The following is an 18,765-nucleotide window of genomic DNA, read 5'->3' as shown; positions in this document are numbered from 1 at the left end:
GAGGATAGCCTACTCTCATTACATAAAGATCATTTTGGTCTTAAGAATATAGTGATTTGTTAGAAATTGATCATTATCAAAAAGACAGTACTTTTAAAGACCATTAATTAGAAAAACTTCAGGCCCTTTCATTTAACTTTAACCTATAGTATCTCACATGTGGAAAAGTGCATCAGCAGTAGAAATCATTTCAGTGTAACAGGTCTCATTCATTGTGAGCTGTTATGGCAACATAGCCCTGTGGAGCTTGAAAGATGTAATGAACATGCAGATTCACATGACTGTTTTGTGGCTCAGTGGATTTGCTTGTCTGTCTGCGCAGTATGGGTCAGGTTTCTGGGAGACAACATACTGAAGTGAATCATTGCTAAGAATGCATCACACATGTAGTATTGGTGCCATCACTCCATCCACTGGGAATAATATTTGGAGGAGGAGAATGAAGAGTGCCCATTCAGTATGATCTGTTACAGTGAGCCTTCAGGAGGCTGAAGGGCATTTCAAGTCTGAAGGGTCTCACGAAGGGTCTTTTGGCTTTGTGCTGTGTGTTGTGTGGCTTTGGTGGACTAGGAGTGATCTTCTTGAGAAGGCAAACTGAATCTAGGCCTGGGGTTGATTATGCAGGATAACTTATAGCGTTGTACACATTATTACCTCTTAAGAATGACTTCAGGATCAGCTCAGTGGGCATGTAATTTGTTAGTTTTTTTTTCTAGAAGAAAAAGAGTTTCTTTATTGCAGTATAAATATATGGGAATAATTTTGTCTCAATCATCACCAGTACAGGTGGGCGATTAGATGCATATTTTACACCATTCAGGCTCCATATCCTATATCACTTGAATAACATATAGGGATGATATTGGATAGGAACAGAGATTTACAGAAAGCTTTAAATCAGAAAGCAAAGATGACCAGATTTATTCCTTTGATTTCATTCCATTGCTAAACTGAATAATTATGAGACTACAGAACTACAATATAGGTTCTAATTGTGCAGTCTATTTACATAATCGCAGGACATCAGTCACATCAAAAATACATTTTTTTTAATCATGCAAGGAAGAAAGGAAGTCCTATCAGTGAGCAGCAGTTCATTAGAATCCTATATCAGGTCAGAGTCACTGGCACAATGAGTGTAGTCTGCAGTAGCAAGACAAAAGTGATCACAACTTGCGAAGTTTCATGGAAAAGTGATATGATCTTTAATCAATAGGAGTGTATTTGAAAATGAAAGGGGTTGTGCAAATACACAAAACAGGTCAATTTTATATGAAAGGTCCTGAACAATTTTTGTTCTTTAGTTATTTACAAGAAAGTGATATAAAGTGGATATCCACATTTGAGCTATTTTTTTTGCAATTTCAAATGATTTTTTCATGGTTATGTGTAGTTTTCTTTACTGGTGCTAATTCTGAATTGAACGTAGAAGCCAGAATGACAGATTGAAATGCCTTTCAGATTTGTAAATTTACAAATATTGGATAATCCTCCAGTAATGATTTCCAAAGTCTGCAGATGTTGTATTGAAATTTACCTGAGTAAATTTGCCTGAGTAATAATCCGTGAAATCCAAAATGAGAGCAGTGATTTAATGAAACTGACTCAGACCGGAGAAAACCTGTATTGTGGGCAGTTTTTATAAAGGTGCAGTCCCTGTTTGTATAGCTCTTCTACAAACATCAAAGGTTTGATGCTGCCGTAAAATAAATTCCTTCTTGTCCCAGGTGCAAGTTTATAAGTTATATATATAAATTTTACTGCAGTCCTTTTTTCTAGAAAGAATATTTCTTCCCATTCTTATCCACCCTGGCATGAACTTGATACCTGTTTATTTTAAATCTGATAGCTTGTCTTTTATTAATTAAAATGTCAGTTAGAGAAAACATAATGGTCACAGATTTATGTTGTGATATCAGTTCAAATTATTTGGACAGGAAATGTCCCGAAGGAATAGAAAACGCACTGAATCATCTATGAAACTTTGAAGCAGTCCTCATTCTTCAAAATAGAATCATATCACAATTCATATTCCCATAAATTAGTATTTGTAGATTTTGCTTTTAGCACGGCTTTTCTAAATAAAAGAAAATGTTAATAGAAAGTCCATTTACACGTTTAAAGCACTGGTTAAAAAACAGTTTTGAAAATCATTGAAAATAAAGAAATTGGGGAATAATGATATAAAGAATTGCCAGAGGCTAATATTTTTAACACAATTTGCTAGCTTACCCACATTAGGTAATTTGTTTTTTGCAAATCAACCAATGGCCAGGTATAATCTTTTATAAAGAGGGATAGGCTATAATTTTATTTTCTTTGAGACCTGAAGATGAAGGGTGTAATTAATGCAAGAGCAGTGAATGCAATACAGATGCCATTCAGCTTTATCATATACAGTAATTGGTGGAGCAGTGGCTAGCATTACTAACTCGCAACTCCAGGTTAATTTCCTGAATTTATTTGCTGCTGTATCTGTGTGGAGTTTGTGCGTTCTCCTCGTGTTAGTGTGGCTTTCCTCCGGCCGGTCCAATTTCTCCAAAGTCTTAACGCATGCTGGTAGGGAAACATTTGTTCTTGTGTGTCTGTGTGTGTTTGTGCCTCCATGTTCACTAAAATGTAGGGAACTTCCAAATAACTACCAGGCTTTCCTGTAACCATGTAAGGGATACAGTGATTTAGAAATGGATGAATGAATGAATCAATGCAAATTTTGTTACTAAGTGTATTTAATTTTAATGTGTATTTTAATATTCAAAATATGTTCTTTCAGTATTACCATGCTTTTAGGTTATTCTGACATGTCAACCCTGCTGGGAAATGTGAATGTGGTACACTCCAATCCTTAGGGACATTGAGAGGCTGAGTTGAATTATAGAACTTCATAGTCCTCAGATTATAGGATATAATTTGTTGAATCGGAGCAAATGTAAATAGTTCAAAAGGCTTTTGCCCTTTTCTTTTCTAAGATTCCTAAAGTACCTGTATGTTTTTGTGTTTCTTTCCTAAAATCACAGGAAAACTATCTTATTATTTACCTTTGACAAACGCTGACAAGAAAAAATATCCCAAGCTTCACAGATAATTTAAAAAAAAACTTTTAATGGGGCATTAGTCTTTTTTCTTATTGGTCATAAGGATAGTCCTTAGCACAGGCATTTAAACTGAAGATGAAGATGTCTTTACCTTCCTGCTTGAGACCTTCCTATAATTATCATTTTGGAGACATGAAAGTTAACATTTAGGATTATTAATCTCTATATAATAATAATTATATAAAAAAAATAATTTTGAAAAATGAATTCTTTGAATGTTTTATTGGCTTTGGAGACATGGACAGACAAGTTGTACTGAACAGAAATAAAAGACAAGTCTGAATTTCGAAAGAACATGTGCTCTGCCAGCGGAGATTTGCTGAGAATTTCTTGACCTTTCCTAGAGTTTAACCCAGAGACTTTCTCACACGCCTTTTTTATTTAAAGGCTATCAAACAGCTGAGAGCTGACTGTAGAATCAGAATGCATGCAAACACAAAATGTCTCTTATGCATTGCCCTGTTATGGGTTCTGAGATGATTTTCTGAAAAACGGAGTAGATAAAACTAGTATACAACTTTAGTATACAACTTTTTTTTTCTTTTTCAGCAGAAAATTTAACTATAACATTTCTTTAAAAACAAAAAAACAGTCCTGCTCTGTTTTCACACAGGGACAGCTACAATCCCTATCTGTGTAGTTCTGAAGCACTCTCTTTTTCAAAATTTATAGAGAATTAACTTTTTTTAAAAAGGTATGATTCTGGGTTTAGATTAGTCCCAATTCGACTAACAAAAAATAACTAAAGGTTTAGTTTTAGACAGTTTTCTTTCACCATACTTTCTGATTTTAATAAGGCAAATGAGGTCTGCCACCTAAGAATAAAAAAGGGTTTCAGGTTCTATACTGTAAGAATCTGGAATCTGAACTCCACTCCACTCCTTTGTTTAGTCTGCTAATAAATTATTGGGCTGACTTTCCTTACTGGAACTGCAAAAAGGCTTCACATTGTGTAATAACATTTTTTAATCCATATTACAAATAAAGTTTAAACTGTACAGCATGAAGTCAAAATAATGCTATTTTATCTGTAGAAGAAACCAAATTAATGCTCACCTTGTTTTTCAATAATGCTTACCAGAAACCTGTGCTGCAGTGAGCTACATCTTTACTGTCATTGGTTCTCAAGACAAAGCAGCTGCTCCTAGCGGATTCCACATAAATTATTACTAGTAGATAGACAATGGCTCCACAGGATTCAGTGTCATAGCCTATATAAGGAACTAGTCAAAAGTCACTTAACAGAACGAGAGACATGCTAAGTTTACCACCATTTTAAAGTTTAAAATACAAACTCCTAATGTTACAAAACAAATGTAAAAACACAGAAGACATGTCACTTCCCAACTTTATTTTCTCATAAGCAAAAAGCAGGTGTTGATTTGGCACAGGTGGAATTTTGTTTGTGAATATATAGCATGTTTTATGCTCTCAAGTTTTCTAGAAAATGTTTAGGTCCTATCTTATTAAGTGAATCACTGTATTTTAGCATGGAGTGTTAACCACTGTATGTGAAGAATTGCAAGACCCTAATTATAGCAGGAAGTTGTGCTGTTTGAAAATGCAGTCACAGTGCTCTACAATAAAGAAACAATCCTCAGATCAGTTAGCTATTAACTACCAAACAACCTAAATGGACTAAAATGGCTTTGTCTTAAGTCTAATCTTTTTCTTTTCTTAAACTACAAGAGCGTTCTATTTCCATGCAATCCTGTTGAGGTTTTCTTGGTCTTTTGGGAGGATCGTCTATAAGATAATAATAATATATAAAGCAGTATCTAAAACCTCCAATTTACATCGCAAAATAGATATAATTTCCAGGTATGCACAGTGCCATATTCTGCTATTCAAAATGAGGCAACAAAACTTCTGGTGACATGATTTCACTTTATTATATTGTAAAGAATCAGGCTTGTAAATACTTTTCTTTTTATCCAATAGAAATATTACTCTCGATTATGAGACAGCTTTGTGGACAAATGCTACTTACTTGTTAACTGTGCATGCAGAGTGCATGGAGCATTTCTGGGGTGAAATGTCTGCTGCACAACCTGTACTTAATTGCTCGTACATCACATTACATTAGTCATTACAGAGACTAGTGAGCAGGAACATCTATGGTGACATCACGTCACAATTTGTGGAAACTTAAATGCGAATTTGCTATAACATGACGACTTCTAATATTTTCATAAAGTTCCTCAATAAGTTTATTTTGTTACCGAGATTTAATAAGCGGTCTGAGAAACTGGGACAGCAGTTCCCAGCTGCATTTGTTGAATGCAGTTTAGAAACATATGACATCTGATTATTTAGTACATGTTTTGAATCGCGTAACAGTTGTTTCAGTACAGATTGGTATTTTTACTTTTCTACACTCCCAATTTCAGCTTTTTTGGGTGCCAGTTCACTTTAATCAATTGAATGACGGCTGAATGTCAAGCTTTCTTAACTAAATAAGAAGGGTCAGAATTGAGTGGAAGCCATTCGGCACATCTAGCTTGCTTGGTTTCCAAAGCTAATGGATCCAGTTCAAGTTCAAGTTTATTTGGCATTCCAGCCATATACAAGTATACAGTGGAAAGAAATATGGTTCCTCCTGGTCCACGGTGCAATTACAGACAGGACACTGACATAGACAATGTAGACAGGACTAATAATCCTAATATTAATAAATAAGATTGTTCAAACTGAGACAGTGTACACCGGAACAGAGGCAGCGTACACAGGATATACACATAGTGCAATTTAGCTGTTACAGAATAGTACAAAAAATACATCACACAATATACACTAAGCACTGGGAGAGTTTAAACCTTGTTTCTGGAATTGGAGTGGGTGCAAGTAGGTACAGTACCAGGGTGTTGAGAAGCCTAACAGCCAGTGGGAAAAGGCTGTTACAGAATCTGGTGGAGTTAGCCCGTATACTGCGATATCTTTTTCCAGATGGTAGTAGGGAAAATAATTTATGGGAAGGGTGGGAGGGGTCATCTGCTACACTGGAAGCCTTGTACATACAGCGTTTGTGATAGATAGTGATAGATCCAAGGATCTCTTGCAGCCATTTCTTAAAAGAACCCAAGCTGTCGGTTTCAACAATGTGCTGTTCTGCCTGTTCCGTACTCCCACAACCCTTTGAGTAAAGAAGAGACTCCTGTTATTGGTTTTAAATAACAGTTTTAAATAAGTAGTTCCACTTCTGGCCCTCTGATTCATGTTTTGCTATTCGTTCTGAAGAAATCCACTGGGTTGACTGCCAGTGCCTTTAAGAATTGTTGAATACTTCTTTCAGGACCCCTTGAAGTTTTCTCTGTTCAAGACTAGGTTTGATTTCTTCAGTCTGCTAGTGCAGTACAGTACATTCCCTAAAGCTCTACAATACATTTGGTTGCGCTTCTCTGGATAGATTTCAGAGCAGCAATATGTTTTCTATAACTTGGTGATCAGAATTGTATACAATATTCTAAATGAGGCCGTACTAGTGCATTATACAATTATAAGATTATATGCCTTACAAATGATATAATATAACAATATATTGCCATTTTGTTTCTCCATATTGCCTAGGCGATCTAAATTATGTGCCAACATAAAAAGAACAGTGGTTCTCCTATAGATTCCATTATTGTGGTACTCCAACAATTACATCACCCATGTTGACTCTTCACTCTTTAGTTCTACTTTTTTTTTAACCAGCTCTCATTCCTTGTGTTTCCATACTGTATGCTTTGATTCCCAAATTGCCTACTGCCTGCAATTTGAGAAATAATCTTTTATGACATGTTTTATGTTTTATAACGAACAATCTGAAAACTGAAATACAGTACATCACATCATATGGCCTGTGTATATATCACTCTTGTTGCTTGTTCAGAAAACATACAGTTAAGTTGGATAGGCAAGAGCTACCTTTTCTAAATTGTTTCCATAACCTTACATTTACTGTAATAGAAGTCAGACCTATTGGTCTATAATTAATTGGTTCTGTCTTCTAACCTTTCTTAAGGATGGACAGTACATTAGATTCTTTTCAGTCTGTGGGTACTACCTTTGCCACTGTCATTGTACATTATTTTTCATTGTGTGGAGTGATTTGTTTCTTCTAGCCATCAATTTCAGTAGTTTGTTATAGAAACTCCTGTGCTTCCTAACTGAACCTGTCATGAAACAGTTCAGCCTTGTTTCCTGTCTTATATTAAGCAAATTCAAATACTTGTGGGTTGGTGCTTATTTTATGCATGACAGTGCAGCAGTCTAAACTGACACAAGCTAAGTTTACCTTGCTGTACTTTGACAGGAACTGTGTGCTGTTTTGTGCTTGTCCACCACACCAAGCATTACACTTGATGCTCTTTGCCTTACATTTCATTACTTATGACATGCACATGATACAACTATTATTTCACATTCAGATCACTTATCCTGTGTCATTGTTGCAAAGAAATAAGTCCTCTGCTAATATAATGTAAATCATTGAAATAAGAGAGGCCCCTATATATGCTGGCTTCTTGTTAAAGCTGTAGTTGAGCTCCTCTTGTGTTGCTTCATATCTTTTAACAAACATCTAATTTTGTCAATGTCATAAGCTGTACTGGCAAAATAAGTAAAGTTTGAGAAACAGATCCAGCAGGTTTCTGCAGTGACCTCCGTGAAAGTGCAATTGCATGTGAGAGCAATTGGCCCAAGCACTGTCAGGTGTAGAAGAGCATTCCTATTAACTGTGCACCTGTAAGACTCTGTGGTGCAAACAAGCATATCCAGTAGCAAGGTTTAACCCCTCATTACCATTTTTCTGGCTTCTGTGTTAGTTCGCATTTTAAACCAAGGCAAGATGTTCTTGTGTCAACAAGTTTCTAGTCACAAGCTAAGCATCCACTAACTTGAGTGTCACCATTGTGTGCTTTTAAGCAAGACTTTGTCCCATTTGCCCATTTGGATCCTTTTCTCTTAATGAATTGCAGCTGGGTTCAGTTAACTGATGTACTATCAGCCGCACTGTAAATTTCACTTTTTGCGCAGGGCAGAGACCATGGGGAAATTTGTAGGACCATAAAATTAGCTATTTATAGAGCTTCTTGTAAGTGGAGCCATTTAGGAGAGGGAACCAACTGGATTGTACTCTACTTAAAACCTTAGTTTAGCAAATTGGAAGCTCCATTGATGTCCATAGTTGTAGACAGGATTTAAGAATGGCTGTTGCCTTAGTGCTTCACTCCTATTTAGGTACAGTATAGTCGCATAATGTGATAGTGTTGGGAGACAGCCACGTAAAAAATCATAAATCTATCTTGCAGCATCGAAAAGCATTTACTCCAATATTTTAGAGATGCCAAATAACCACGTCTGCCATTCATAAACTTTACAGGAATCAAATTAACAATGGTTTGTTTGGGCTTTGAAGTCACAATTTAAATAGAACTTCACTGGGGGATGATTGAATCCAGGCACAGCTGGTCAGGCCCTTTAAATACAAGGGGCTGTGCACACGTGTTTCTAATCCGCCTCTTCTGACTGATGAACTGTCGCTTTGTTCTCCTTCCCTTATTTGTAATATATTATTAGTAGATGGCTAATCCATTTTTTAGCAGTAGAGCCAAAGCACATAGAGTCTGTTAACTATTAAATCTTCTCCTTGCTTGATTTTTTAAATTTAATCGACCAATATAATTCTTGATGTCTGGAGAGACAGCTGTAAATAGGACCTCTGTAGTGATTTGTTTATGTGAAGACATCTCCTGGTCCAACTCCAAACTAAATTATTTGCTTAATATTTTAGAATTTGAGACTGTAATGCTTAATATGTAAATTGTGTTTAAGAATGCATTGGATTTTTTCCACCTAGTCAGATGACCACTAACTGATGTCTTAATGAGTAAGTTATAAATCTTCTTTCAAGAATAAATTATTTACTCTAACAAGCTGTGAGTGGAGTACCCTCTTATATCTCAACATACTGAATGTTATTAGATGGCACAAACATGATAGTCTCATTCACTTTATGATTTATTTTTAAGTTGTAGTTACCCTCAGTCTGTTTTCTTCAGTATTCTACTATGTTTTAGATTTATCACTGTGTATGTTGTGTGAACTTCCTTATTTAATTAGATGTATTATCTTATTTCTTAGCACTTATTTCTTCTGTGCAGTACAAAGCTGATTAAACTAACTAGATAATTGTCTACTCTGCTACTCTGGTAAGAGGATACAGGAGGTGATATAGTGAAGAAGATTTGAAAAGTTTGCTCTGAAGAAGTATAGGGTTTATAAAAGAATTAAGAATGTGTAGTTCTAAAGTTGCTCTATCACTGCTGTTTCTTCTGTGAACACTGGCTGCTATATGTTTCCAGTTTGTGATAAACGTTTAATGATATTTTTGGTTTTAAGTGCATTAATTCTCTGTGCAAAGTACACTTTATGTTTATTTTAACATTATAACATACTGTATCACATTTAATCACTATTTAGTCATGGTCACATTTTAACAGTAATTTCTTCAACATTTAGAATTTTTGTAAATGGCAGTACAGTACAAATACAATAGGTATATATACTGTAGTTACTCTACTGGCACAATATTGCCCATTAATATTTAAGGTGTTTCATAGATTTCAGGAACTAAAATCTTCTATGACTACTTAAGGTACTTTTACATCTAAGATACAGTGCAGTCCATAAGTATTTGGACAGTGACACAATTTGTGATGTTTTGCCTCTGTACTCCAGCACAGTGGATTTGAAATAAAACAATGACTATGAAATTAAAGTGCAGAATGTCACTTTAATTCGAGGGTATTTACGTCTATATTGGGTGAACCATATATGAATCACAGCCTGTTTGGCTACTGGCCCTGGCTGGCCACTTTTCTTCCCGTTTTACCAATGCAAATGGTAGGGGGCACATTCTACAAGAGAAATAAGAGAAATGGTGTCTTTTTTAGGAGATCTTAAAATGGGCAGTATGGCCATGTGTGTGTCATTGGATATTTAGTTCTATACTGCAATAGGGCTCATGGACTGAGTCAGTTACATAAGTGATGTCACACCCCCCTAAAATCTGGACTGTGGTAGAAGATCCAGTCTTTTGCCATGGCGGAGTTATCTACTGTCTAGGGAGTGCAGGCTTAAAGCCCACGTGTGACCAATATTGAATCCCAGAAGAGACAGGAAGAGCAGCACCTGAAGCATTTGCAGAGGATACAGTGGGGCTCTATTGCAACAGAAAGTGCCTGACATGGACGTCAGATGTGGACAGTTAAGCGAACTCTACCCAAGAAGGATTTGTTTATTACTGTAGATAGTCAGGTAAAAGTCTGTGAGTCTGTAGAAAAGCTCCAGATGAAGGGCTACTCTGTACAATGGAGAGGTTGTGGTTGGTGATCTGGGGAACAGAGAGTGCAAGTGGAATGCAGTTCTATGTGTGGGAACTCCTTGTGGGTTTGGTGTTCAAGGACTCTTTTTTTTATTCAGGTGAGGGCTCCCTTCATGCCGTGTGAAAAGTACTGTATAACCTCAATGAAGACTGCATTTTGATGATGTTGGTTTGATAGTCAGTCTTATGTCTGTATAAATGACAAAACGGCTGAGGAACTGTGTAAAAGGAAGAGTTTGTAGAAGGTTTGGGATTAAAAGAGCTGTAAAGAAGATGCTGTATGTATGTATACGTTTTCAGTTCCATTGCATTAATAGAAAAGAAGGAGTGGTTAATTCATATTAACAGTGAATTTAAGAAATATACACACATGTAATTGCACTCTTTTAATTTGCCATCATGCATGCTCAGATGACCCGAAAACCTTTATTAAAGCTGATAATTTACCAGTTGTATTTAATTAATTTCATTCTCCTGGTGCAGTCTTTTTTGCGATTACAATGTTCAAAACTTGAAACCTAGTGAAATTGTTTTACTTGGCTTGTACGTGCTTATAATGTAGTGAATCTGCAACTCTTTTAGTTGTTATAATCTCGTCTTGTGTGTCTCTTATTCAACTGTCCTCCTTGGCTGTGTCATCAGGAATTTGACAGCTGGAATTTTAAGGAGGCCTATACCATGATCCAAATCACTTACATGTGATTGGAAAATCCCAGCTTCAATCCCATTGACACTAATGTGTTCCTTGTAATAACCAACAAAACAAATTAACTTGCCAATATATCTTCAGTCATTGTATAAAATATGTTAATTTGCACTTTTGCTCATTTGTATACTTATTATTACCTTTCAGATCAGATTTTGTTTTTTACAAATGATTGTTTACAACAGAGCAATTAAAGTACTCTCAGTATATACACTATTGCTGTGCATTGTCCTGGATTGAGGAAATCCTGGATTGAGGATTGGATGTGAGGAAAAAGGCTAAGATCTAGCAGAAGAGTCATACAGTACCAACTATTTGTAGTAAGGAAGAGAAAGCAACTGTCCAAATCATGGCCATGCTTGTCTAATTAAATGCCTGTGTAGATGTCAACATCCACTTGTGTGATCATGGGAAAATTTGCAATAATAGAATAGTTTAAATTAGTAGTTTATTGGCCATTACATGCATTTATCCTTTTTTGTTCTTATTTTTGTTGTGACTGTTATCCCTTTAAAAGAAATATGACATTCTGCCTGGTTTAGATGTCACCTCCTTTTCAGTGGGCATTGCAAACAATTAAACGTTTTCAAAACCTCCCCAGGAAACAGTATATATACAGTAATGTATTAAGAAAAGTAAGAAAAGGTGTCTTCTAGCTATAAGTCCTTATAGCTGGTGTGCAGCAGAGAATCATAGATGGGCTGTTGAAAAGAAGCTCTTATTCTCTGCCCCCAAAGAGCAGTCCATACCGCTTTTATTTAATATTCCTGTGCGATGAGCAAGTTACTCAATGCATTGCCCATTCAGCAAAAGATGGTTTCAAAGGAAACACAGGAGACGTCTGGCATCGTGAACAGAAGAAGTGGGGATTTTCTCACAGACTGAGGCAGATGAATTTAATTATGCATGCACTGGATGGAGGACAGCCACATTGTTTTATCAGAATCAAACAGCTAATTTCCATCTCCCAGTCTAGAACATTTTATGTTTGCCAAAGGAAGTTATACTATTAAAGTGTGTTATTGCCACTCTGCAAGACACTTTCATCTGGACCAGAAGGGAGGATGCAGCATTTAATTACTGGTGCTGTCTTGTTTGCATAGTTGTTTCATTGAACACAAGTGGATCCAAGAATTTTGTTGGATTTTTCCCAACATCTCAAGGCGGTAGGGAAAGAACAATAAAAGCTGTTTGTTCAAAGACTGGGTATATCTATATGAGAATAATTTGTCCATAAGCAAATATTTGCTCAGAAAATAAATGTTAAGTAAGGATTTTCCAATATAAACAAAATTTTAATTATAATAAATTTTGAAAATGATACATTTTAATGACATTTATTTGAGCAATTTATAGTAATGCAGGAATATTTAAAATAGCCCGGTTTTGTAACCTTGAAGCCATTCCAAACTCTGTGTTCAAAAAATGAATTTTTAGTTTTAAAGTTAAGTCTTTTGTTTAAATATTGGGATTTAAGATGCATTTATTAATCTTTCCCAGGGAGATAAAAATAGTGATTCTGTGTCCCTGGTGATTTTGATGTGGGATTTTTTATAGTCCTTTCAAAGGAGTTTGGAGAAGTGCCTAAGTAGTCTTGGGAAATTTTGTACGTCCAACTTTTTTTACTAAAGATCTGTCCAAACATTTTTCTCTAATTCGACATCAGTATTCACTAGTCTACAAATCCTTTAATTAGCATTGTCATTTCTTTTCCGTTTGAAAATTAAATCAGACAATGCTTTGTTAGGTGGTTTCTAAATCACTTTTTAAAAAAGTATTTGAGTAATATACTACGGAACCACTGTCATATTCAATGAAGAATGATGGAAGAATTTGTAGGTTTATTATTGAGCATGATGGGGGGGGGGGTTTATGTGTATGTGTGTTAAATGTTGAGAAAGCCTTTAAAGAAAGACAGACTTCTAATCACACTTTCTGTGTAAGTATGTGAATTGAGCTCTTTGTGAATGGAGTTTTGGAGGTTCCTCAGTAGAGCAAATTTGTTTGTCACAGATTTTTAATTACACTGTACTTTACTGCCTTGTGCATGGCTACCCTGATTGCTGTTGGTGAAGAGTTATCCTGTGCAGTTGATTCACAGTGGCAGACATGATATTGTTGACTAATGCACGCCAGACCAGAGACCCTGGACATTGACATACTTGCCCTCAGCATCACTTCTTGGCATCTTCCCTTTTGTCTTGTAGCAGTCATGTCATTTTGCTTCATCCATCATTGGTAAACATTTCCCTGGTTTTTATGACCCCAAACAGCGTAAAGTAACACATTAACATTGCCACAATCACATCCTAACGTGCAAGTGATCGAGGTGGGTTTTTTATGTTTTGCCAATTGTCTGGCAATTAAGTGAATATAATGATTTTTACATTTTGAATTGATAATTTACTTCTGGGGAAATATTGGAAACATTAGACAAAGTAAAAAAAAGATACAGAACATGTCAAGCTCTCTGACCGTTTCTTCAGTGATTTCATTATTTAGTAATCACCATTGGAACCCAGCAAGGCTGGACCTGGTCTGTACTGGAGTGGAAAGTTTGAAGGAAAACCAGGCTGCTGCTACAAGTGGTGCTGGTAGACCAGTAGGTGGCATGCTTCCCCTGGGACCCAAAGTTCCTAATCCAGTTCCCCAGTGTGCTGAATGGCCTGCCTATGATATAGGAGGTGCCATTCTCTAGATACTGTATGATGGTAAACCAAGATTCTGACTACTTGGTTACCAAAGAGCCCACAGTATTGTTGGAAAGAGTAAGGGTGTAACCCCAGTTTCCTGGCTAAACTCTGTTCCTGTCTTAATTCAATAGGAGAAGTTCTTGTCTATTGCCTCAGTGTGGCTGCTGGCAGAGACTGGCCGCCCCATTTCAGGATGAAAGTGGATGAAGTGGGTCCCCTATACATGTTAAATGCTTTGGGATGAAGATGTGACATAAATTGCTGTTGCTGCTGTTGTTGTGAGACATGCAAGAAGTGATTCTAAATGAGAATCTAAAAGGAATTTCACTTCGGTATTAACTGATATTCCTCTCAAGTTTCTCTAGCCAGAACTAATTCATTCAGTATTTATTTAGAGTGCTGGAGATTTCCAGTAAAAAGTGGATCATACTGATAAGAGGGAAAGGGGGGAATGATGTAAAGTGTGTGGTCAGATTGGAGGAGCTAAATCAAGATGAGAAATATCCACAGCATGCAAGTATACAGGAACAATAATGATGACTAACAGGATATGGAGGTGGATGCTGAGAATGTTTTCGGGAAAAGTGCTCTCAATAATTGGATAAAAGTTTGGGTGATTCAGTGAGATGTGACTAAGAATACAAATTGTTTCCTTTACTTCAGTCCCAAAGAAACTGCTGGAGGACATTGATTCCAAGCGAACAGTCTCTCACAACCACAGCTTTCCAGAGCATCCCAGATTACACGACCCCAACATTATAGGAGACGGTGTTCTTCCTGATGGGCCAACATTTGTAACAACTGGTTCCCTGCCAGGTAATTTAATTCTTTATTCCTATTCACACTTCCTGTTATGTAAATTATAACATCAGCATTTGAGCTTAAAGGAAAAATACATTTAAGCTGACATATTAACAGTACATATATTTGTATTTCAGCAAATGTCAGCTTTGCTGTTGTGATTTACATCAATATTTAGATCAATCTCAGTATATAGAAATCTACCAATATGATGTTTCACCCATGGCCTTAATTGAGAAAACTGTGTGTTCGTTCATAGTTCTGGAAATGCAATGGTAGGTAGTGTAGAAGTGTGTGATAAATAGCAACAGAAATCTGATTGTGTATCAAAAATGTTCTTTACTTAAATATTTTTAGGTATTTTTAAAACTAGGTGTCTGTAAAATTTTCTCCTTCGCTTAGAAGAACTTGGTACTGTACGTCCCTCTCATTCACAGGAGAAGTGAGCATATTTGGAAAGATAAAATGAGACAAAGATAATCAAAAGTTTGAAGTGTGTAATACAGAAATCATTATACTGCCATAGTGGAGAAAAGACTATATAAGCACACTTTGCTTAATCCAGCTTGAACCAATTAAGTGAAATAAAACAGAAACAAAAATATGCATAAATATGGAGAAAAGGAAAACTTCACATGACTGATAAATGTTATTTTTAACTGCAAAAACAGGAAAATAGTAATCACACAAGACAAAAATCCAACAAAAATATACCAGCAAATGCTTTGTAAATATGCTGAAAATAATTTAGTAAAAAGTGGGAAAAAAAAACTAAAATGCTTCCAAGATTTGAAACCAGGACACAAAGGAGAAAACTTGTGAAATAAAATGGCACTTGACCAAAAGATTAATTAAAGGGGCTTAAACAATTGGAGTTCAAGAAACAGGAATTACAGTGAAAAGAAAATGTGAAAATATGTCTTTGAACCTCTCAAGGCAGTTTGAAAAACAAAACTAAGAGATCCTGTTTTCAAAAATAGACAAGTGCCCAAGCAAGTGTTTATTTAAAAATAATGTAGCTCTTTTCTGAAAGAGCTTCACAGAAAGCACAACCATTCTTAAGTGCCACATATAATTAAAGCCATACATGCAACAGGAGTCCCTGCTTGGTATTCTGTTCTGGAAAAACAGGTTTCTAGTTAGTTCTTCATGTGTACCAGTATCAAAAGGAAGGAGAAAAGTCTGAGCTGTTTTACAGCAGATACTGTGTTGCATTTAATTTTACTGCTAGCAACTCGTGAAAGGCACACAGGGCAACGGTGCTGTAAGTAGTTTAATATACTGAAAATTGTCATTTATTTTTCTTTAACTGACAATAATCATACTAAAGGCTTAACTTCTAGCTGCCAAAATTCTGCAATTTCCCTCACGGGATTAATAAAGTATCTATCTAAAAGTAGTCTGTGCCATCTTTACTGTCAGTGGAGTTTGGGCTGAGTTTGGTGTTGGATTGGGATACATACTGTAACAGAAAAGATAATAAGGGCCTAATTATGTGTGTCTTTTAAAATAGTAATAGCTATTTAAAATTTAAAAGTACTAATAACTGCAGTGTTTGAGCCTGAGGGGTACTTTTTACAAGTAACTCTTTCATTGTGTTTCAATAGTATTTGCGACACAAACATCCTGTGAGGTCTGACAGTGGGCGATTGCCACCCCTCACGCTGAGGTTTAGTTCTTTTACAGATTATGTTTCTGAATTAAAACCAAGGCAGCGCTGTTTGTATTCAAAATAACCACCTCCCTTCTCCCACCTCTTTCTAAATCTAAACCGCAGTTAGGGTTTTACTCAAATTCCATTTGCAGCGCCATGTACAGTATAAGATGACAGGGAAACATAACCATGTCTTGGCACTGAATTTGTGAACATTAAGAATGAGAAGGGAAAAGTTAAAGATTTCACATAAAGATTGAAATGTACTTGTTTCCCTGACTCTGGGGTCAGGAAATTGCCCAAGCACTACACAGATGTATGCTCTTGTTATTTTCTGACACAATTCTGATTATACGGTGATACAGTAATTCAGGGTCAACACATTTATTAACAAAAACTAATACAATTTTACAATATACACAATGGTTATAATAAAGCTATTTACAATTGGTGAATTCCACAGTCCTAATTCCTATAGGCCTGTGTAACCCAAAATTCTGCCCGCGTAATCCAAATCCATAACAATAGCAGCTGTGTGTTAATGAAAATGGATTCTATTCAGGAGTGAGTCTTCCTTCCTAAAATACAAATGCTCTTAAGTGAATTGGAACTAATTCAAATATTCTAACAGTGCACCACTTATTGTACATAGAAGAGAATGTTTTTAGACTGAGGATTCCAGAATAGATGAAATCAGAATTTTCTCAAATTAATAAGACCGTAACCTCTCTTATAATAATGCTTAGGCTTCCTAGCCAGAATCTGGTTCCCATTCTGGTTAGAAAATGGAGCTCACCCACCATTCTGCTTCCTCCTTTTCATGTCTTATTCTTGTCTGTGCTCCTTCCCTGTATTTATGCCGTGGTCCATTCCTATGAAGGCTGGCTAAATACATCCCTAGGAATGGCTGCTTACTGCTTATTCTTTAATATGGCAGTCCTAATGATTTACTGTGTAGTTAAATAACCAGAATATATGTTTAGGAACACTCTTTGATCCTTTGGTGTTACCCAGTGTTTACTTCCCTTTTGCCTTCAGACAATACCTCCTTACAATACTCCTCCTATAGGCAATACCTCCTTACAATACCCTTTTATTCGAGGCCTTTTAAGTGGTTCATTGTAACTGGGAAATGCAAACATAGCTAAATGTTCCATTTCCGTACACAATAGACATATTTTCCAATTCCATCATTCTCTTTATTATAATTCATCACAATTCATACCAATTTCTGAACATTTAATGCATATTTGGAAAATGCCTAGAATGACAATACAATTGTTCTTTTTCATTGCAATGTGAGTGTAAATATTTTGTTTTGTATTTTAATATTATGGATGTGTATTCCAAGCTACAATTTACTGGGGGTAATGTACTATAAATATCCACATGTAGTATTCTTATAATGAAATGGAAGCAGACTAAAGGCTGATGTAATGCAAGTTAAATGTAGTAGTGCTTCCAGCTTTGGGATCTCAACATGTAATTCTCATCTGTGTGTCCTACAGAACAGAAGAAGAAGAGAGGAAGGGAGTCTGAAACTTATTCCAGGGAAGAAAAGCCCTTTTTGGATGCTGTAGATGGAGATGACCGGCAGGTCTTGAACCACACAATGGAGTCCAGGTCAATCAACACAGAAATGACGCTCATCACCAATGTGCTGGCAGCCTACACTTACATATCAGGTAAAGAACTGGGCACGACCTTTCTATATTAAGAAACATGGCTGCCACTAGCTAAACTAATGTTAATATTTATGTATTTGCATATGGCATAACATGTACTGTATAAGTGGTAGAATATTGTACAATCTGCAATACAGGAGAATTACACTCCACCACTGAATAAATCTGATTTTGTCATCTAAGACCATTGGCCTTTACCTCTGGTCAAATCATAAAGTAGCTTGGAATTTCATTTTAAGTGCAGACAGCATTATGATTACTATGGGACAAAATTGGCTTCAGTTTCACTGCAGTGTTAATGTGTACTTATTTCCGGTTTCTGCACTTTAAAGGCATCATCTGATATTCAACAGAATGTTGACACTAAACAGTTATAAGACTGAGTGAGGTTATTCTCAAAGGCTCCCAACATCAACTCTACAAAGTGTATCACTTCAATGGTGTTGATGGTTTTGAAATCAAATCTTTCATGGAAGTTAGAAACCTTTGTTTTACTGTTGATTCTGTGTTATGGTTTGAAGCACATTTGAACATCACAGTGACATTGGTCTTTCACCTGCATAACAGTGCAGGGTTAAGACAATCTTATCTTTTCATCATACATTTCATCAAGGTTAGATTACTGTTACACCTTTCTTATAGGGTTGTATACTGAGATACTAGATAGGCTTCAGTATGCCCAGATTCATGCAGTGCACGTGGTAACTAACAATACTTTGTCATTTGTGCTGACTCCCAGTGATATTTTAGCGTGAACTTGAA

At 36.1% G+C, this 18,765-nt stretch overlaps 1 protein-coding gene across 6 annotated transcripts in view; it reads left to right on the top strand.

The window, feature by feature from the left end:
- The window catches only part of eva1aa (eva-1 homolog A, regulator of programmed cell death a), an 81,853-nt gene that overhangs the window by 59,763 nt on the left and 3,325 nt on the right, over nt 1-18,765 (top strand). For all 6 annotated transcript variants that reach the window (XR_015935462.1, XM_088626268.1, XM_088626270.1 and 3 more), the window contains 2 exons: nt 14,527-14,679; nt 17,827-18,003. Coding sequence is in view for 5 of the 6 variants with exons in the window: in XM_088626268.1 (XP_088482394.1) it covers nt 14,527-14,679; nt 17,827-18,003 (330 nt within the window). In the remaining variant the exon portion in view is untranslated. The remainder of the gene's footprint in view (nt 1-14,526; nt 14,680-17,826; nt 18,004-18,765) is intronic.

Source organism: Lepisosteus platostomus, chromosome 3, assembly GCF_059453375.1.
Source record: "Lepisosteus platostomus isolate fLepPlt1 chromosome 3, fLepPlt1.hap1, whole genome shotgun sequence".
Taxonomy (NCBI): domain Eukaryota; kingdom Metazoa; phylum Chordata; class Actinopteri; order Semionotiformes; family Lepisosteidae; genus Lepisosteus; species Lepisosteus platostomus.
Note: the sequence above shows the minus strand (reverse complement) of the source record. Positions and strands in the feature narration are given on the sequence as shown.